Source organism: Salvelinus fontinalis, chromosome 42, assembly GCF_029448725.1.
Source record: "Salvelinus fontinalis isolate EN_2023a chromosome 42, ASM2944872v1, whole genome shotgun sequence".
NCBI lineage: Eukaryota > Metazoa > Chordata > Actinopteri > Salmoniformes > Salmonidae > Salvelinus > Salvelinus fontinalis.
Window position 1 is genome coordinate 23,285,829 of NC_074706.1, and position 21,653 is coordinate 23,307,481.

Sequence of the window (21,653 nt, forward strand, 5' to 3'; positions counted from 1 at the left end):
TTGATTTCTATTCAATTTAAATTTCAAATGGTGTATCAACTCAATTGCTGTGGTCTGAATGAATAGGTCCATTCTATGAATTCTATTTTTATGATTGAAATGACCCCCCCCCCCCCCCCCCAAACTTTTAATTTGAAACAGGCTTGTGTAAATACCTGTTTTTAGAGACTATAGAACTAGGCTAGAACAAGGACATATGAATATTTACCTTACTGAGGTGATGTAGATGGAATAAAATCGTTCTATTATTTTCTACCCTGTTCTTTCTAAACGAGTGTGCTCTGAGCTTGAAAGATACTGATCATAGGAGATTTGATGTGTAATGTACTAAGAAGTAGCGTATTCCAAATAACAAGGCGCATACCTTTTTCATTTAACCACACCCTTTGAACTATGATGCCAACCAATAAGATCCTTTCTCTTCAATTTAAAACGGAAGTGGGGTGTCTTGATTTATCTAGTTCTCTCTAAGTCATGACGCAGACACGGAAGAATGGGAAGGCACCAGGCTCAAACCTACATCTTCCGAATATATACCTGGTAATGGTGTTAAAGAATTAGCCTGACCAGGATGAAGTACCTGCGGCAACAGGTGTGGTAGAGACTTCCAACGTTTACTCTGAGAATCCTACCAGAGATGATTTTGGACCGGTAGGAGTGACCTTTTTTGGAAAAAGTGGATCCCTGCTATTCGGCCAGCCCATGTTGTTTCAAGCTATTTAAAAGGACAAACTGTGATCTGTCAAAGTTGGGGTGGAATTGTTATATAATTTTTTTGCATCCTCCGTCCAGACGCAGCGAGCGAACCACGTCTCGCGCTTCTGGCATCAACCTGTATCGTGCTTTGCTTTCTCAAAGGAGCGATCAATGGGGTAGCGTAGTGTAGAGTAAAGGTGGATCAAATAAAAAATAATATTCCTGGTGTTTGAGATGCGCGCCGTATGATGAGACGTAGACCCTGTGGCAATGGCGCGACTGAGAATACCCTGTCTGTCTTGTTGAGCTTTGACACAGAGTTTCTACCTGGTAAGGTTAATATTTGCTATTCTGTGAGGGCCTATGTTCCGAACCCGCTACGATGCTTTTGGTGCCAAGGATTCCGATATGTTGCAGCAGTGTGGAGATAGGGAGATCCTACGATGTGAGAAATGTACAGGAGGGCGTAGTCGGAGGGAGTGTAAAGTTGGGATAGAGAAAGCATTGTGTGTCAACTGTGGGGGCGCCCATGCAGCTGGGGATCAGAAGTGCCCTGTGAGATAGAGACAGGTTGAGATTGCCTGATTAGAGCGATCCAGAGAGGATGGGTAGGGCGCTATGGTTATTAATTGTACTGCACTGCTGGAGTGTAAATCCCCAAAAATAGAGATTTTAGCGTAGAATATCTACGGGGGGTTTTAAGAGAAGGCGATAGGGGTTCCATCCTCCCAGGCTGGTGGCCTGGAGTAGGATCTGGTTGGGTTCAAGTAGTGGATTTTTGGGGTATAGTGGTATATACACTAAGTGTACAAAACATTAGGACACTGCTCTTTCCATGACATAGACTGACCAGATGAAAGCTATTATCCTGTAATAATGTCACCTGTTAAATCCACATAATCAGTGTAGATGAAGGGGAGGAGACAGGTTAAAGAAGGATTTTTAAGCCTTGAGACATTTGTGTGTGCCATTCAGAGGCTGAACGGGCAACACAAAAGATTTGTGTCTTTGGTAGTAGGTGTAAGGCACACCGGTTTGAGTGTGTCAAGAACCGCAACACTGCTGGGTTTTTCACACTCAACAGTTAACCGTGGGAATCAAGAAAGGTCCACCACCCAAAGGCCATCCAGCGAACTTGACACGAATGTGGGAAGCATTGAAGTCAACATTGGACAACATCCCTGTGGAACGCTTTCAACACCTTGTCTTCCATGGCTGACGAATTGAGGCTGTTCTGAGGGCACAAGGGGGTGCAACTCAATATTAGGAAGGTGTTCCTACTGTTTTGTACACTCAGTGTATGTGTAGGGTTAGATGGTGCAATTGATTCCCCCCCCCCCCCCTTTTTTGTGACAAAATGTGCAATTCACACTCCGATCTGTAAAACGCAGCAGCATTAGGCCACGCAACAAAGCTTCTAGACTGCCGGAAACGCATACGAAGAAGAAGGGAGTGAACAGTGACCAAGAAACAATTTCCACCTTAGCGTTTTTTTTTGTATTAAGACGTTTATTAACAACCTGGAACTCATAATATGATTAATTTAACTGCACAGCATCGAATACTTACCCCATGTAGTGTTTAATTCGCACTAGAGACAGGACTTGGTTGATAGATGTTCTCTACGTAACGCTAGCTAGCTGCTAACAATGGCTAACTGTATGGTTTTTCACACACACATAGCCTCCATCATGGAGGTGCTAGCGAATGCAGCCGTGGCAGAGATCTGTAAACTCGTGGACGACGACTATGCAGTGTTTCGTTTGGAAATAACTCAAAGCCGGAAAGAAAACAGGGTTTTGCGGAGGAAACTACTGGAACTGAAGGTGGCGCGGGAGCGCGCAGAGAGGACAATGCGAGAGCGCGTCCTCACCAGTCGTCCCAGTAGTGTCAAGATCCTCGACAGATACAGAGGAATTTCAAGAGGTACATTTAGCTGCGTGGCCTGTCGCGGATCATGTATAACGCAGTTACCGTCTGTGTTAAGATGTGTTACCCAGAATTGGTTATTTTGGATAGTTTTTGGATAGTATGCAATAATTCACCCGATTACTTAGTAATCTTGCATAAAGAGACAATATAATATTCAAAACAAATGTATTGATTTACTGCATGGCTATTATTTACTCAAGGAAAACAATATGATGCATAATACATTGATCAGTACAATAAATGGTATATCAAGAAGTTATGAATAGTGTTACCTTACATCCTTGCCAATTGTAGACATTGTTAAGTGTACAATATAGCATTGACAGTAGTTAACCACGTCTTTGCCCCCAATCACTCTCTCAGGTGAAGGACATCTCACTGGAGGCCACAGAACTATTGTGAAGCCAGCGGGACACAATACATGGAGAGATGACCAACCAATCACTGTTGATGAGGGGAGTGGAACCTCAACCCAGCACATTATCATTATTGAGGTTGGTGTAATAGTGTTATATTACAAATTATAATTACTTTGGAAATCAAATGTAGCCTGTTTGTTTCAGAAAGGCTACCCTCTGCTATTCACTTGGTTACATGTACATCCTCATTTATCTGCCAGAGGGGAGCTTATGAGACTTCCCTACAACATTGTTATCTTCTTGTGTCAGTCTGCAGAGGCTGCAGGTCCTGGGGTCAAGCAGGAGAGGTCTGAAGGAGAGGACCCACGGCACAGCAGAGACATCCATACTGGAGTGTCTGGAGAGCCCCCTGTAGCCAGAGAGGACCCCACAACCACCCCAGCGCATCCCAGCACCCGACGCAGCATCACGGAGGTCAGTGGAACGCCGAACGCCGTCCTCAAGTCAGAGGCAGAGACCAAGACTTTAACTGTAACACACAGGCTCTTACACAAAGGATCTGACCACAGATCAGACCCAGAGAGATTGGGGCTGGGGAGACTGGGCTGTCCTCCTGCTCCCGGCTCAGAGTATTTACCAGTATTTCACCATAGGCAGAGGATGGTTCATTCCCATGGCGATAGTGACGTGTTAGACACTGGCGGCGATGATCCGTCTTATTCTTACGTTACAAAAATGGACCCTGGCAACATGCCCTTGGGTTTAGAGACACAGACTGATCTGTCTAGAGGGGACAGGAACAATTACAGTAGTAGTATATACACTGAAGGCTGCCTAGATAAGAAAGGGGAGGTTATAGTGGTAGATGAAGTGACTGTGAAAGTGGAGGGCGACGCTCCTCCCACATGGAATGCAGATAGTCACCTTGGAGATGGACACTCACAGGGCAGAGATTTCTTAGATTACAGGGAAAGCTTAGAGACCGATCTAAATGTTGCCACCCGCTCTCCTTTACACTCGTTCAGGGATCAAAACCCAGTGTCCACATCAATGGGGCCTTCCGAGTCACACAGCCGTGTCCTTTTTGATGAGGTATTGAACTCAAACGACAGGGCTAGAGCCCAGGCTCAGAGAAGGGGAGCCACATCAGGCAATATTAAAGAGAAACGGTTCCTCTGCATGTTCTGTAACAAAGGCTTCAGCTGCCTCCAGAAAGTAGAGAGGCACCAGAGGGTCCACACAGGAGAGAAACCCTTCAGCTGTACCCAGTGTGAGAAGAGGTTCTCCCGCCAGGACCACCTGAAGATGCACCTGAAGGTCCACACAGGAGAGAGGCCGTTCGCCTGTACACACTGCGGGAAGAGGTTCTCAGAGAGGAGATACCTCAGGATACACCAGCAGAAAAAACATTCTACTCTATAACATAGAAAGTAAACATTCCACACGATAGCTTCTGACGTTTAGATCAAACCCTACATGAATTAAAAACATTTATTTTAGATGTTGTCAGCAGAAAATAACCACAGATTGTGTGGTATATAAGCCTACAAAGTCTGTTTCATATTGTTTGTGCTGTGTAGGCTATATGATGTTCAAATTTTCACAAGGCACTTCATGAGAAAATTAATTCAGTTTATCATGTTCATGCAGATTTTTTTGTTGAGGTGTATGTATGGTTTTCATATTGTTTAATAAACAAAAAAACTGAACTTTTCATTCGAAGACTTTCATTGACTCTCTCTCATTAAAAAACATCTACTGTACGTCAAAATAGTTTAGTCTGGTTTGTCTGACTTTTGACTTATCATAGCTGACTCATATTTACCCACAACATCATATTTATGTCCACCATGATGGGTTTAACAACAATGAAGTCATTCTGTAACTACAGTATAGGACTCAAACATAGTGGGGATGGGTAAACACTCCATGTTGAATGTGTGTTTTATCTGTGTGTGCTTAACTGAGGGAGTGCATGTCTAATCTGTATCACCTGTCTCTTCCAGGAGGAGGAGGGTCCAGAGGTGCTGCTGGTGAAGGAGGAGGGGTGTGAGGAGGGTCTGGGGAACCCTGAGGGGACCATGGTCATAGAGGACAACCAGACTACACCTCCTCCTGAACCCACAGAGGAACCAGCTGAGCAGTACAAGACCACACACAGTCTCACGGAGGTAAGCCCACTGTGAACTACTGTCTGAATGGTATTCGTTCAGGGCCCGTATCCACAAAGCCTCTCAGAGTAGGAGTACTGATCTAGGATTTGTTTTGCCTTTTAGATCATAATGACTAAGATTATATAGACAAGTGGGGACCCGATCCTTGATCGGCACTCCCACTCTGAGACTCTTTATGGATAAGGGCCCAGGTCTTGATTAATTTTGTCTTACGTGTGGGACCATGCCTTTCAATTATCAAACCATTAGAGTGTCATATAATCAATTCAACTAACACGTTTGCATAGTATAACATCAATCCCTCATTGCCCAATCAGAAGATGCTCCATAGCAGGGTGCTCATATCAGATGTCTTGATTCAACATCCTCTCACTCTGTATCTCTTAGTCAGTAGACATGGAGGATGGGAAGCCTGATCTGCTGCTAGTCAAAGAGGAGACAATAGAAGACGGACCAGAGAGCATTGATCTGCTGAGTGGACTAAAGATGGGGGAGCAAGGTAAGAGAGACATACATACACTGCTCAAAAAAATAAAGGGAACACTTAAACAACACAATGTAACTCCAAGTCAATCACACTTCTGTGAAATTAAACTGTCCACTTAGGAAGCAACACTGATTGACAATAAATTTCACATGCTGTTGTGCAAATGGAATAGACAAAAGGTGGAAATTATAGGCAATTAGCAAGACACCCCCCAAAACAGGAGTGATTCTGCAGGTGGTGACCACAGACCACTTCTCAGTTCCTATGCTTCCTGGCTGATGTTTTGGTCACTTTTGAATGCTGGCGGTGCTCTCACTCTAGTGGTAGCATGAGACAGAGTCTACAACCCACACAAGTGGCTCAGGTAGTGCAGTTCCTCCAGGATGGCACATCAATGCGAACTGTGGCAAAAAGGTTTGCTGTGTCTGTCAGCGTAGTGTCCAGAGCATGCAGGCGCTACCAGGAGACAGGCCAGTACATCAGGAGACGTGGAGGAGGCCGTAGGAGGGCAACAACCCAGCAGCAGGACCGCTACCTCCGCCTTAGTGCAAGGAGGTGCACTGCCAGCGCCCTGCAAAATGACCTCCAGCAGGCCAAAAATGTGCATGTGTCTGCTCAAACGGTCAGAAACAGACTCCATGAGGGTGGTATGAGGGCCCGACGTCCACAGGTGGGGGTTGTGCTTACAGCCCAACACCGTGCAGGACGTTTGGCATTTGCCAAAGAACACCAAGATTGGCAAATTCGCCACTGGCGCCCTGTGCTCTTCACAGATGAAAGCAGGTTCACACTGAGCACATGTGACAGACGTGACAGAGTCTGGAGACGCCGTGGAGAACGTTCTGCTGCCTGCAACATCTTCCAGCATGACCGGTTTGGCGATGGGTCAGTCATGGTGTGGGGTGGCATTTCTTTGTGGGGCCGCACAGCCCTCCATGTGATCGCCAGAGGTAGCCTGACTGCCATTAGGTACCGAGATGAGATCCTCAGACCCCTTGTGAGACCATATGCAGACACATGCACATTTGTGGCCTGCTGGAGGTCATTTTGCAGGGCGCTGGCAGTGCACCTCCTTGCACTAAGGCGGAGGTAGCGGTCCTGCTGCTGGGTTGTTGCCCTCCTACGGCCTCCTCCACGTCTCCTGATGTACTGGCCTGTCTCCTGGTAGCGCCTGCATGCTCTGGACACTACGCTGACAGACACAGCAAACCTTTTTGCCACAGTTCGCATTGATGTGCCATCCTGGAGGAACTGCACTACCTGAGCCACTTGTGTGGGTTGTAGACTCTGTCTCATGCTACCACTAGAGTGAGAGCACCGCCAGCATTCAAAAGTGACCAAAACATCAGCCAGGAAGCATAGGAACTGAGAAGTGGTCTGTGGTCACCACCTGCAGAATCACTCCTGTTTTGGGGGGTGTCTTGCTAATTGCCTATAATTTCCACCTTTTGTCTATTCCATTTGCACAACAGCATGTGAAATTTATTGTCAATCAGTGTTGCTTCCTAAGTGGACAGTTTGATTTCACAGAAGTGTGATTGACTTGGAGTTACATTGTGTTGTTTAAGTGTTCCCTTTATTTTTTTGAGCAGTGTATATAGAACATAATAGATATAGCTACTTCATTGGGATGCGCCTGGCTATTATTTTCTCTTCATTCAATAAAATGAAATCAGTACAATGTATGTTTACATACTAAAACACACATAATGTACGAACTTCACCAGGTAATTGACAACAACAAAAAACTCCATATGTACAGTTTTCTGTGCCATGTTTGTAGTCTATTTTGTAACCTTCAGGGGATTGGCTGGAGGATAACAGAGGAGACTGGGTGGCCATCTTGGATTTCCAGACCCCGACCAGTGCAGCCAAGGCTCCAGGGGACAACATCACGGAGCAGGCCAGGACCAGTAGCGACATAGTGGAGGTCAGTGGATGGGACAGCGTCCTCAACTCTGGGCTGGGGAACAACACTGTTAACCAGAAACAGACAGTCGAACACAAAACAACGACCAAACTTAGTCTCCAAGACAACAGATTGTCAGAGACAAGAGTGAGGCGTCGATTTGGTCTGCAGGGACAGGGAAGTATGTGGCTTGAAAGAACAGACACAGACTTGGCTAGCGATGCTCCATCCTGCTCCTATAGTTGTGATTCTGAGAGACTGATGGCACCTCAGGTTAACCACCTAACAGGTGCTGCCTTCAGCCTGCCTTCTATAGGATCTATCAAATGGAACATGGACCCTGTGACAACACAGACACTTCCTGGCCTTCGTTCTCCCCACACTTTCCGAATGTTAAACCAGACCTCAGACAATGTCAGTGCCTCAACACTAAATAGCTACACAAGCCGATTGACAAATGACAGAAGTAGAGACGGAATCCGTAAAGGTGGCAGCGCCACAGAGAAGCGCTTCCCTTGCTCTTTCTGTGGGAAAACCTTCAGTTTCCCCCAACAGGTGGAGATTCACAAGAGGATTCACACGGGGGAGAAACCATTTGTTTGCCACCTGTGCCGGGGTAGTTTCTCCCAATCGTCCAGCCTGAAGAGGCACCAGAGGGTCCACACAGGGGAGAAACCCTACAGCTGCCCCCAGTGTGAGAAGAGGTTCTCCCACCAGCACCAGCTGAAGATGCACCTGAAGGTCCACACGGGAGAGAGGCCGTTCGCCTGTATGCACTGCGGGAAGAGGTTCTCAGAGAGGAGCTACCTCAGAATACACCAGCAGAAAATGCATACGGCCCATGTATAGAGTATAGTGACATGTAATGTAGTACTAGTTAGTTTGTAGTTAAATCTGTTGGTTTTGGATGTATATGGAGCTGGATGAGGTGAACCGAGGAAATAATGAGCATGGTGAGGTAGAGTAAATGATATGGTGATGGTTGGTGTGATGGTGTCTGTAAAAACTTTTCACTAATGAAAGTGACAGCCTTGTCCTGTTTGATGCTGGTGTTTTATAATGAGGAAATTATAGTGCCTTAATTCATGTTTACTTGACATGAAGTGGTGAAGCTGTGTCTAATGTTTAACTTTTTCCAAAGTATTCTAAAATACATTTTATCACTGCAAGGGTACCAGATTTACAGAAAATAGTGTTACCATAGTGAGAAAAGTTATTCTACTTGTCACGTATCATTTTGTGCAATAAAAGTACTGTACTTCAAAGTTGAGTGTAAGACCATTTTTTAAAAATGAAATACAAAATTGACTCTGTGTTGACTGACTTTATATCATTGCATCATTGCAGGGACTGAGTTTCCCTTCTCAGTCGAACCAAAACATTATACTAATTCTTGAATCGACACATATGGAAATGCTTTTATAATAAACTCCAATGGCTCCATATTGTTAGGTACTTGAATCACAGTGTTAGAGGCTTGACTGTGGTTAACATTTTATAATATCATGTCATGTTTCTGTGTATACAGCAAAGAGTTTCTTATATAAACCTTTATGCTTTTCTGTTCAATTTGTGTTTACAGTTTACAGAGGACCAGTTGATATCTGGTGTTGCTTGCGGGAGAGACTGGACTTCTGAGGTGGTTAGTCACAAAGCCTGGCCCCGTATCAGAACTCTGGATCCGGAGCCGTCGCTCTTCCTTCCCGGCTCAAAACCAGGCCTGAACCACAAGGGACAGAGACACCACCACACAGAGCACAACCAGTGGACAGGTGGACTGAACAACCTTAGTCCTGGTGGTTATCAAAGAAACAAAGGCTCCAGTCAGGGATCCAGTCTGCAGCCCAGACCCTTCTCTTCACAGTCTCAGTGCAGGGATGGAGCAGGGCCTGGGGCTGATAGAGATAGACCCTCCTGTTCCTATGATACAAACACCACAGTATCCATGATGAACAGAGCAGGTCAACCTGGGCTTCAGCCTTCACAGAGAGTGGTGGGAGACCCGTCTGGTGGTAGTCTATCAGCAAGTCTGTCTTCTCCTTCAGGGTCTCGTCTAATGCCTGGTGACTGGGTTCATAGAAGGTCTGGACATGGGTCTAGCCTTCCTCATGGTTACCCCACCAATACAGACAGGGTCAGAATGGGTGTTCATCACAAGAGGTACCTAGCTTATAACACAGCACACAATCCCAACAACACCCAAACAATGGCTAGAGGTCAAGGAGGGAGCTCAAACACCAACCACCTGAGGGTGACTCCTGCTTCTACCTCCTCTGGTGTCATTGGGTCACAACGTGGGAGGCAGAGCATTAGGACGGATGCTGACAAGCCGTACGTCTGCCCCACGTGTGGGAAGCGCTTCGCTGATGCAAATTATGTGAAGAGGCACCAGACCGTTCACACCAAGGAGAAGCCCTTCAAGTGCAAACTATGTTACAAGAGTTTTTCCTTTCTGACTAGCCTTATCAGACATAAGAGTGTCCACAAAGGGGAAATATCATAGCGGTGTTGCTTGGGATATCTGGGAACTATACTTTAGCTGAAATATAGTGTGAAGTGTCTTGGGGTAAGAGGATAATTAATCACATGCCCCTCGTTAACTTGGAATTTGAAACAGGCTTGAGTAAATACCTGTTCTTAGAGATACAGTAAACCTGGGCTAGAACAAGGAGAGTTTAATATTTACCTTACTGAGGTGATGTAGATGGAATAAAGTAATATTACTTTTCTACTCTATTCTTGCTGACACACTGTCCTTTCTAAACAAGTCTACTCTCAGCTTGAAAGATACAGTACTTGTCATAGGAGATTTGATGTGTAACATAATAAGCAGTACCATACTTCCAAGAAAAGCACGCATACAGTTTATTTAACTACACCTTTGAGCTATGATGTCAACCAATAACATTATTTCTCTTCAGTGTAGACGGAAGTAAAGTGACCAAGAACAATGTTCACCTTAGCGTTTTTATTGTTATTTAGATTTTGTTAAGACCATGGTACTCGAAATATTAGTCATTTAACTGCACAGCGTCACATCCTTACCCTAGGCAGCCTTTAATTCGTTGGAGGCAGGACTTGGCTAACGTTCGTTAACAATACCAACAGCTATGGTTTTCCACACTCAAATATACTCTATTATGGAGGTGTTAGCGAATACAGTTGCGGCAGAGATCTGTAAACACATAGACGACAATGCAGTTTTGTTTTAAAATGTCTCAATGCCAGAAAGTAAACAGGGTATTGCGGTGGAAACTACAGCAACTGGAACTAAAGGAATCGCTTGAGTTCGCAGAGGACAATGCAAGAGCGCGATTCTCGACCGATACCGAGGAATGGCAAGAGGTTCGTACATCTTGCAGAAGGCCGAGATTGACTTGCGGCGTTTCCACTAGTTATCACAATCACAAAGTCAATATCGTAACAATTTCTAAAAACAAAATGTGCTTTTTGGTCTTAATGTCCAGTTAGGATTAAAGTTTGCAGTGTGGTTAGGTTTAAAATCACATTTTAAGATCCAGTCATAAACCCCATCCTATTTCTACAACGTATCTGTGGTAACAAGTGACGACCAGGTTGCGGGGCCTTGCGCATGTGTGACTTGTATGGATCCATGAGCACCAATATGTGAAGCACACGGGAGCATAAAGGCATAAATACATTTTCAGTAATTTTCCAACCTCAAAATGTTGAATAAACAAAAGCTTTGATTTCTTGGCCTTATTAGAAATATATCAAAACACAATGATGTTGAGGTACAGACCCCTGCTGACTAATAAACACATCTTTAGTTTAGGATATCTTTAAGAAACATTGCCTTGTGGCTTGAAATTCTGTTACCACAAACAGAAGTAACTTTAATTTAGTTTCTGAATTATTAAGTGATTAAAACTCTATATATAAAATCGCTACTGGAATTTCTGAAATTAAATTGGCTACAATGGGAAATCCTAGTTGTCACAAACTACAGTTGGGTCACCTGCTACTGTCCTCCCAGTGGCATACTGTTACCTTCAGCTGATAACAGATTTCGTTCTCTTTCTGTCACCTGGTGGTCAAAGTAAGTGTGTGAATAGTCTGGACAACCGCTCTCTTTCTTCTCTCTTTCTCAGTAGCTAGCTAACTTTTCAGTGTGAATACCGCAACGCAGTTGGCATCAGTTGCTGGGACTTCTAGTCTATTTCCAGTGATCCTGCCGACCAAGGTCGGGTCTGAGGAGCTATTTGGCGTTGCAGCTAGCCTAGATCCCTGCTGTTTGTTTTCAATCTTCTCTGTGACCTGCCCTGTCTGGAACTGCGAGGAGTAACAGCGTAACCTACATTGCCAGCTACCATGACAAAGACCAAAGCCGATAGAAGTACCGTTGAGGACAGTGGTGTCTCTCTATCACACATGAAGGATCTTTTAAATGAACAAAAAGAAAAAAGCTTCAAGTGTTTTGTCCAAATACTGGTGGATTCAACTAATAAAAGAATGGACGACCTGACCAGAGAAGTCCAGGACCTGAAGAACAGTTTGCAGTTCTCCCAGGGTCAGCTCGATGATTTGAAAAAGGAAAACGGCAAGATGACAGCAATCTGTAAGTCATTGAGAGAGGACATCAGTTCTGTGTGTGAATCCATGATAAAAATGACAGATAAATCAGACTACCTCGAGGGACAATCAAGGTCAGTGGACGAAATTGCAGAATCTCCACGAGACCTGGATGGAGTCTGAGGACAAAGTGAGGGAAATAATCTTGAAGATGGACCACAGGAAGATTGAGGTAGGGCGAGCCCACAGGACTGGAAAACCCACCACCGGCCCAGGTGACAGGCCAGGCTGATAATGGTCAAGTTCCTGAGGTTCAAGGACAAGGTAGCTGTTCTGGAAAGAGCCAAGAACTTGAGAAGATTGTATATCTTCCTCAACGAGGACAATCCTGTAGCTGTGCGTCAGAAAAGGAAAGAACTTATCCCAGCCATGAAAGCTGCCAGAGTGTGTGGGGACATTGCTTACATCCGCTATGACAGGCATATTGTCCACCCTACAACCCAGAGGCCTGGAAGGGATGAGAGAGCCAAGCCAGATAACATTCATATATTAGCCATTTCTGAGACTCACTTAGATCATTATTTTGATGATACAGCAATAACAATACAAGGAAATACAGTTGAAGCCGGAAGTTTACAAACACCTAGGTTGAAGTTAATAAAACTCGTTTTTCAACCACTCCACAAATTTCTTGTTAACAAACTATAGTTTTGACAAGTCAGTTAGGACATCTACTTTGTGCATGACAAGTAATTTTTTCAACAATTGTTTACAGACAGATTATTTCACTTATAATTCACTGTATCACAATTCCAGTGGGTCAGAAGTTCACATACACAAAGCTGACTGTGCCTTTAAACAGCTTGGAAAATTCCAGAAAAGGATGTCATGGCTTTAGAAGCTTCTGATAGGCTTATTGACATCATTCGAGTCAATTGGAGGTGTAGCTGTGGATGTATTTCAAGGCCTACCTTCAAACTCAGTACCTCTTTGCTTGACATCATATGATGATCAAAAGAAATCAGCCAAAACCTAAAAAAAAATACTTGTAGTCTGGTTCATCTTTGGGAGCAATTTCCAAACGCCTGAAGGTATCACATTTATCTGTACAAACAATAGTACGCAAGTATAAACACCATGGGACCACGCAGCCGTCATACCGATGGCCTGGGGGTAGGTTTATGACAGTCATAAATAACTCTCCCCCTTTTTTCCTCTCTCTACCCTACTGATGTGACTATTGAAAATCCCTTGGTTAACATAGAGATTCTGGGAACATCAGAAGGTGGGGGGAAATGAACCATATTTTGGTAATCTAATCAGTTGAACATATGCGTTGGTACTTAATGAATATGATGTCAGTTCGGTTGTTATCTGAAACCTTCTCATCAATGATAGGATGACATAAACTGTACAGTGGAAAGTCTACCCATTATATTTATCAGATTCACATGGAATTGTTGTGCAATTTAAATGTTTAAATATGAAATTATTTGTGAAAAGATTAAATGTAATTTTAGCTTCTAAAATGTGAGAATTGGGTTTTCATGAGTGAATTAGGCCCGAATCAGTGGCCCGCCCACGTGAAGAGACATTGGTTATAAACTATGAAACACACCCTCCTCTCCCTTCCTATATAAAGCCTTGACGACAATATAACTTCCTGTTCCGGGGACATTAAGGCGACGGCCTTGATGTTAGAAGGACAGGTGACACCTACAGAGCAAAGCCAATCTCAGCTACCTAATGAAATTAGCATTGAATTCCCATGTGAAGAGGACGATCGACACGTCGAATATGATGAATTTCGACAATACCAGCCAGAAGATAGCATGAGCATATAAGCATGGTAACGGGGTATGAACTTTGAACTCTGATTCACTCCAGCCGCCAAGCGTGGACTGGGAAAGGACAGACAGAGTATACCGTCTACCACACAACGACGTTACTAAAACGGATACAGTTTACCACCAGAGACGCTCTTCAAAGGATGGAAGAACTCTTGGGCAACTCGGCCTTCCATCTACCACCAACCTATTGAAGCGCAGCTCAGAGTAAATATTTATTGCATTTTCCTTTTCCAAATGGGCGGTAATTTAGAATGCATAAGATTCTGTATTTACGATAGAGTAGCTGCCTATGGCCCGATAGAGACATCGCTTCTCCCTTTGGTCTTCAGTCTTCCCGCTCTTTCACTCAAACCCAGACCCCTTTTCTTTGTGTAACCAGCTGTCATATCTGTTCCGTCCGCTTGGGACGTTTTCCTTTATGACATAATCAAGGTATGATTCATTCTGTGTATATGTAATTCTGTGTGATTAGTTAGGTATTTAGTAAATAAATAATTAAACCCAATTTTGTATTGCTGATTCAACTTGTTAGCCAGGGTTCGTGAAGATAACCAAGAATTTACAACTTTCAGATGAGACTGAAATAAGGTGACGATTAATATTGACTGCTATTGATGTAAAATATTACTAGGACTTTAAGAGTTTATTCGGAAGATAACAGCTCTATAAATATTATTTTGTGGTGCCCCGAATTTCTAGTTAATTACATTTACATGATTAGCTCAATCAGGTAATATTAATTACAGAGAAAGGATTTTATAGAATAGCATGTCACATCACTTAACTTCTTGCAACTATAGGGGGTGCTGTTTCGCATTAGCATAATTTTCTCTACAGATTAAACTGCCTAGTACTCAATTCCTGCTCGTACAATATGCATATTATTGTTATTATTGGTTAGAAAACACTCTCTAGTTTCTATAGCCGTTTGAATTATGTCTCTGAGTGGAACAGAACTCATTCTACAGCACTTTTCCTCCCAGTGAGTGAGTTTTCAGAACTCTTGGCCTCTGGTTCCAGATCAGTTTTAAAGCCACTGTAGATCCTATGAGGATACAAACACTGCCCACGCCTTCCTCTAGATGTCAGTAAGTGGTGACAATTTGAATGGAGTCGATTGCGCAATAATTGGCTCTATAAATCACCAAATACCGGAAGTAGCGTTCCTTTGGACTCTGCGCTCAACGCAAGAAGGATATCTGACTGGCCTTTTTCCAAGCCTTGGTTTAGCCAGTAATATAGCGTCGGTCATCTTTTTACTCGTTATAGGTGTTAGAAACATCATAAGGTAGTTAATTTAAACCGTTTTATAGCAATTTATATCCGTTTAGTGCGATTTTGAGGCATTGCTTTGTAATAGACTTTGAAGCTCCGGGCACGTTTCGGGGTCCCGGTCGTACGTTAGTGGGCATTTCGACGGACAAGTGGACATCTTTCGACCAAAAGAAGATTATACCCAAGAAAGGATTCATTGCCCAAGATTCTGATGGGAGAACAGCTCATAGTAAGAACAATTTATGATGATAAATCGTGTTTCTGTCGAAAAATGTTAAACGCTTATGCCGCCATTTTGTTTGCTATAGCTTCGCTTGGCGCAACCTGTATTGAAAAGTAAGGATAATTTAAAAAATGTAATTCCGCGATTGTATTAAGAATTAAATTGTCTATCAATCGCTGTCCACCCTGTATTTTTTAGTCAAGTTTATGAATATTTATGTATAAGACTAGATCACTGTCTAATATGGTGCACGACATTTTCTGACCAGCTGTGCTACTTTTGTCATTGTCTAACCATGATTTTGGTGGCTAAATATGCACATTTTCGAACAAACTCTATATGTATGTTGTAATATGATGTTACAGGAGTGTCATCTGAAGAATTCTGAGAAGGTTAGTGAAAAAATTAATATATTTTGGCGATGATAACGATATCGCTCTCTTTGGCTTGAATCAGTGCTCGGGTAACGTTTGCATATGTGGTATGCTAATATAACGATTTATTGTGTTTTCGCCGTAAAACACTTAGAAAATCTGAAATGTTGTCTGAATTCACAAGATATGTGTCTTTCCATTGTTATGTGCTGTGTATTTTTAAGAAATGTTTTATGATGAGTAAATTGGTAATACAAGTTGCTCTCTGTAGTAATTCTAGGAGCTTTGGTGAGATTTGTGATGGTGGCTGCAATGGCAAACTGTGATTTATACCTGAAATATGCACATTTTTCTAACAAAACCTATCCTATACCATAAATATGTTATCAGACTGTCATCTGATGAGGTTGTTTCTTGGTTAGTGGCTATCAATATCTTAGTTTAGCCGAATTGGTGATAGCTACTGGTGTTGAGAGAAAATGGTGGACAAAGAAAAATGGTGATTTTTGCTAACGTGTTTAGCTAATAGATTTACATATTGTGTCTTCCCTGTAAAACATTTTAAAAATCTGAAATGGTGGCTTTATTCACAGGATCTGTATCTTTCATCAGGTGTCTTGGACTTGTGATTTAATGATATTTAGATGCTACTATTTAATTGTGACGCTATGCTAGCGATGCTAATCAGTGGGGGGGGGGGGGTGCTTCCGGACCCGGGGTAGAGGCTCGTGAAAGGTTAATCCGGCATAGCCAAAGACACGACACCGCTCAGGAAGAAGACGCGTTCTGTCTCCTAGAGATGAACGTACTTTGGTGCGAAAAGTGTGAATCAATCCCAGAACAACAGCAAAGGACCTTGTGAAGATGCTGGAGGAAACAGGTACAAAAGTATCTATATCCACAGTAATCAAGTCCTATGTCGTCATAACCTGAAAGGCCGCTCAGCAAGGAGGAAGCCACTGCTCCAAAACCGCCATAAAAAAGCCAGACTACGGTTTGCAACTGCACATGGGGACAAAGATCGTACTTTTTGGAGAAATGTCCTCTGGTCTGATGAAACAAAAATAGAACTGTTTGGCCATAATGACCATTGTTATGTTTGGAGGAAAAGGGGGAGGTTTGCAAGCCGAAGAACACCATCCATACCGTGAAGCACGAGGGTGGCAGCATCATGTTGTGGGGGTGCTTTGCTGCAGGAGGGACTGGTGCGCTTCACAAAATAGATGGCATCATGAGGTAGGAAAATTATGTGGATATTTTGAAGCAACATCTCAAGACATCAGTCAGGAAGATAAAGCTTGGTCGCAAATTGGTCTTCCAAATGGACAATGACCCCAAGCATACTTCCAAAGTTGTGGCAAAATAGCTTAAGGACAACAAAGTCAAGGTATTGGAGTGGCCATCACAAAGCCCTGACCTCAATCCTCTAGAAGATTTGTGGGCAGAACTGAAAAAGCGTGTGCGAGCAAGGAGGCCTACAAACCTGACTCAGTTACAGCTCTGTCAGGAGGAATGAGCCAAAATTCACCCAGCTTATTGTGGGAAGCTTGTGGAAGGCTACCCAAAACGTTTGTCCCAAGTTAAACAATTTAAAATGCAATGCTACCAAGTACCAATGGAGTGTATGTAAACTTCTGGCCCACTGGGAATGTGATGAAAGAAATAAAAGCTGAAATAAATAATTCTCTCTACTATTATTCTGACATTTCACATTCTTAAAACAAAGTGGCGATCCTAACTGATCTAAGACAGGGAATTTTTTACTAGGATTAAATGTCAGGAATTGTGAAAATCTGAGTTTAAATGTATTTGGCGAAGGTGTATGTAAACTTCCGACTTCAACTGTAACATCTATAGAAGAGACAGAAATGCTTATGGGGGAGGTGTTGTATATTTAGAGCCATATCCCTGTAATGCTTAGAGAATATCTCATGTCAAGTGTTATTTAAGTGTTTTGGTTGCAGGTTCACTTGGCACATCTAAAGCCTTTTCTTTTGGGGTGTTGCTATAGGCCTCCAAGTGCTAACAGTCAGTATCTAAATAATGTGTGAAAATACTTGAGGTCTACTTTCTTGGAGACCTGAATATTGACTGGTTTTCATCAAGCTGTCCATTCAATAGGAAGCTTCTCACTGTAACAAGTGCCTGCGATCTGGTTCAGGTTATTAATCAACCTACCAGGGTGTTTACAAACACTACAAGAACAAGATCATCCACATGTATCGATCACATTTTTACTAATACTGTAAAACTTTGTTCTAAAGCTGTATCCATACCCATTGGATGCAGTGATCACAATATCGTGGCTATATCCAGGAAAGCCAACGTTCCAAAAGCTGGGCCTAAAATAGTGTATAAGAGATCATACAAAATATTTTGCTGTGACTCTTATGTGGATGATGTTAAAAATATTTGTTGGTCTGATGTGATTAATAAGGAGTATCCAGACAGTGCACTTGATGAATTTATAATATTGCTTCTTCCAATTATTGATAAACATGTACCTGTTAAGAAACTGACTGTTAGAGCTGTTAAGACTTCATGGATTGATGAGGAATTGAAAAACGGTATGGTTGAAAGAAATGGGGCAAAAGGGGCGGAGCTAGCATGTTGGAGTGAACGGCGGTGTGTGAGAGGCTCCTGCAACTTTTTTGCGAAATAATCTAACTTAACCTACTTTATGATACTTTTTACAACAAACATTTCTTTCTAATACAACATTGTAACTTTCTGTGTAAAAATGCCGAGTAATAAGCGGCCAAAGGACAATAAATCCACATCGGAGGCCTACTCCACACCAAACAACGAGACAGACATGGCGGAAGGCACAGGCAACAACGTGACACTTAAAGAACTTACCCGGGCTTTGGGAGAACTACATGTTGCTTTAGCTGAGGATCTTAAGGCTACTATTGCTGAACTGGACACCAAAATCGAGAGCACCATTCGAACGGTCGCTTCGCAGGGCCAGAGTATTGTGGACCTTGAGAGGGCTTTTGAATTCAACGCTGGTAGGATCGACGAGTTAGAGAAGCTATGCTCGTCACTGCAGGGTAGTGTGCAGAGGCTTTCTGTGAAAGTGGTCGACCTGGAGGGCCGTTCCAGACGTAATAACCTTCGCGTTGTTGGTCTGGCAGAGGGGGTAGAGGCGGGCTCTCGCCCCACAGACTTCTTCGCCAAGCTATTGAAGGATGCAATGGGGTCGGATGTTTTGGCTTCGGACCCCCAGCTGGACCGTGCACATCGCGCCCTTGTCCCAGTGCCTGGACCGGGCCAACGTCCTCGCCCAGTAATCATCTGTTGTCACAGTTTCAAGACCAAGGATCTTATCCTGCGCAAGGCCCGAATGAGGGGCAACCTGCTACGTAAAGGGCACCCCTTCCGTGTCTATGATGATTATGCGCCCGATGTGGCAAAGCACCGCGGCGGCTACAGAGATGTCATGACCAAACTCTACAAACTCCATCTTCGCCCAGCCTTGCTCTTCCCTGCAAGACTAAGAATTACCCCGCCTTCCGGTGAGAAGATTTGGCTCTCCTCAGTTTTGGACGCAGAGAAGTTTATCCGGGAACATACGCCAATCCCCCGTACAGGTTAGAGTGCCTTGTCATTGTGTGTTAGGGTCTGCTCATGGAATCGAATCCATACTATACCATAACGGGTGAAACCGTATTGAACGGTCTCAACAAGGGCTACCGAACATGTAAGATGCTGTGGAGGGCGGTCTGGGCTCTCAGTTAAAGTCACTTTCATTCTGGCTGTGTTCAGAGCGATGCCTATTTGGGATGCCTTCCAGGTTTGATCATTGACACTTTTGGATGAATATACTTATATTCCCCCATTTTTTGTTTTGTTTCGTTATTTATTTTTCAATTCTTACATTTATTGTTATTACAATACCATTTATTTATTGCTTGCAGGGGACTGGGGGTGATGGTTGGGAAGGGGCAGACACAGACACCTGGATAGCAAGTTGATGTTTTGTGCCGTTCTGCCTTTGTTTTAGCCGAGGGCCGCTCTCCCGATTAGATCCCCACCAGCCCTCTGTAGTGTCTGTGTAGGTGTGCGTACATATAATTATTATTTGTACTTTATAATTATTTTCTCTTAGCATTTTACTATTATGTATGTGTATATTTTAAATTAGTGTAGATTATTACTCTGGGGCATGAATGTTTCTGTATGTATGTGTATATATGCATATGTATATATGTGTGTGTGTGTATATGTATATATTTTTTTAAATATATACTTTTATATGTATTTTTGGGGGATGTGTGTGTATGTATGTGTGTATGTGTGTGTATGTGTGTATGTATATGTGTGTGTATGTATGTGTGTGTATGTATGTATGTGTGTATGTATATATATATATATATATATATATATATATATATATATATGTGTATGTATGTATGTATGTATGTATGTATGTATGTATATGTGTAGGTAGATATGTATGTATATATATATATATATATATATATATATATATATATATATATATATATATATATATAACCTTTTTATTTATTCATTTTCTGACTGGGGTGTACGTTTTAATTTAGAAAAATTCTTGTTTCCGATCTAACCCACAATATGTAAATGTACGGCTTTCTAAGTCGGTTGCTGATGGTTCATGTTTAGACCGGCATTGCTTAGCAATATAATCTTGTGATGCTTTATCTTGCTTATCTCAGGGATTGACCCAAGATGACGCTTAAGTGCGCAATATGTTTAAGTTGCAACTTATTCTCTTTAGGTTTATTAGATGCTAATTGAACACTTTATTCGCGGGAGCCTCCTCAGTTCATATGTTAGTAGAAGTTCTAGGATAGTGAGAGGTGAACATATAGTTGGGATTTTATTTTTGTTTTACCTCTTGTTCGAGGTCACGCCGGGCTTTTTTGGCATCGGCCAGACAATGTGTTTATTATTATTATATATATTTTTTTCTCCTATTTGTGTATGCCTGTTAAATGTGGGTTGATCGGGGGGTAAATAGTGGGGAAAGTAGGGGAACGGGGTGGGAAGTAAAGGTGCTTGCAGGGGGGAGGGGCTGGTTGGATACTGCTCGGGTGTAGCTGCTACATATGCTGATCGTGATGGTTTGGTGCGCTTTCTTACCTTTTTATTGAGTTACATGTTTTGCAGGCCACCATAGGAACTACAAATGAGAGGGGGGCGGGGCTCACATTCACTTCCTGGAATGTCAAGGGTTTAAACGAACCAATTAAGAGAGGCAAGGTCCTAGCTCACTTGAAAGCACTCTCGTCTGATATTATATTTTTGCAAGAAACCCATCTGAAAAATAATTCTCATAGCAGACTTAAATGTAGGTGGGTGGGGCAAGTGTATCACTCTAACCTCTCTGCCAAAATGAGAGGCACAGCGATTCTGGTACGGAAAGGAATTCCCTTTCTACATAAAACCACTATTGTGGATAAAGAGGGTCGTTATGTGATCGTAATAGGAGAGATCCACTCTACTTCTGTAACTCTACTAAATATCTATGGGCCAAACATTGATAACCCCTCTTTTTTCAAAAGAGTCCTTGCCCTGATTCCAGATATCTCCCATACTAACCTGATCATTGGAGGGGACCTTAACTGTGTGCTAGACCAATATTTGGACAGATCCTCTACCCGGCGAACCCCCACCTCCTATTCAAGTGAATTCTTGAATACCTACATAAAGAATTCTAACTTATTTGATATATGGAGGATCACTAACCCTACAGGTAGGGAATACTCCTTTTACTCTCATGTTCACAATGTTTATACTCGAATTGACTACTTTTTGGTTGATGCTAAACTACTCCCCTATACCTGTAATGTGAAG

General features: G+C 42.9%; 1 protein-coding gene across 3 annotated transcripts; it reads left to right on the top strand.

The window, feature by feature from the left end:
- Positions 1-2,095: 2,095 nt before the first annotated feature.
- LOC129841186 (zinc finger protein with KRAB and SCAN domains 8-like) lies at positions 2,096-11,337 on the top strand. 3 transcript variants are annotated; one of them, XM_055909336.1, is made up of 7 exons: positions 2,096-2,622; positions 2,992-3,122; positions 3,297-3,461; positions 4,994-5,158; positions 5,549-5,660; positions 7,451-7,578; positions 9,140-11,337. In XM_055909336.1, the coding sequence occupies exons 1-7, from the start codon at positions 2,346-2,348 to the stop codon at positions 10,058-10,060; spliced, it is 1,899 nt and encodes a 632-aa protein (XP_055765311.1). In that variant the 5' UTR covers positions 2,096-2,345; the 3' UTR covers positions 10,061-11,337. The 3 variants fall into 3 exon arrangements, with proteins under 3 accessions (XP_055765311.1, XP_055765312.1, XP_055765313.1); XM_055909338.1 differs by lacking the exon at positions 9,140-11,337 and adding an exon at positions 8,113-8,822 and having other exon boundaries at positions 2,098-2,622; XM_055909337.1 differs by lacking the exon at positions 9,140-11,337 and having other exon boundaries at positions 7,451-8,822.
- Positions 11,338-21,653: the final 10,316 nt, after the last annotated feature.

Coding starts and splice junctions, on each gene's coding strand:
- LOC129841186 (XM_055909336.1), top strand. CDS start 2,346: ATGGCTAACTGTATGGTTTTTCACACACACATAGCCTCCATCATGGAG. Junction 3,123..3,296: donor AGCACATTATCATTATTGAG/GTTGGTGTAATA, acceptor TTCTTGTGTCAG/TCTGCAGAGGCTGCAGGTCC. Junction 3,462..4,993: donor CCCGACGCAGCATCACGGAG/GTCAGTGGAACG, acceptor TGTCTCTTCCAG/GAGGAGGAGGGTCCAGAGGT.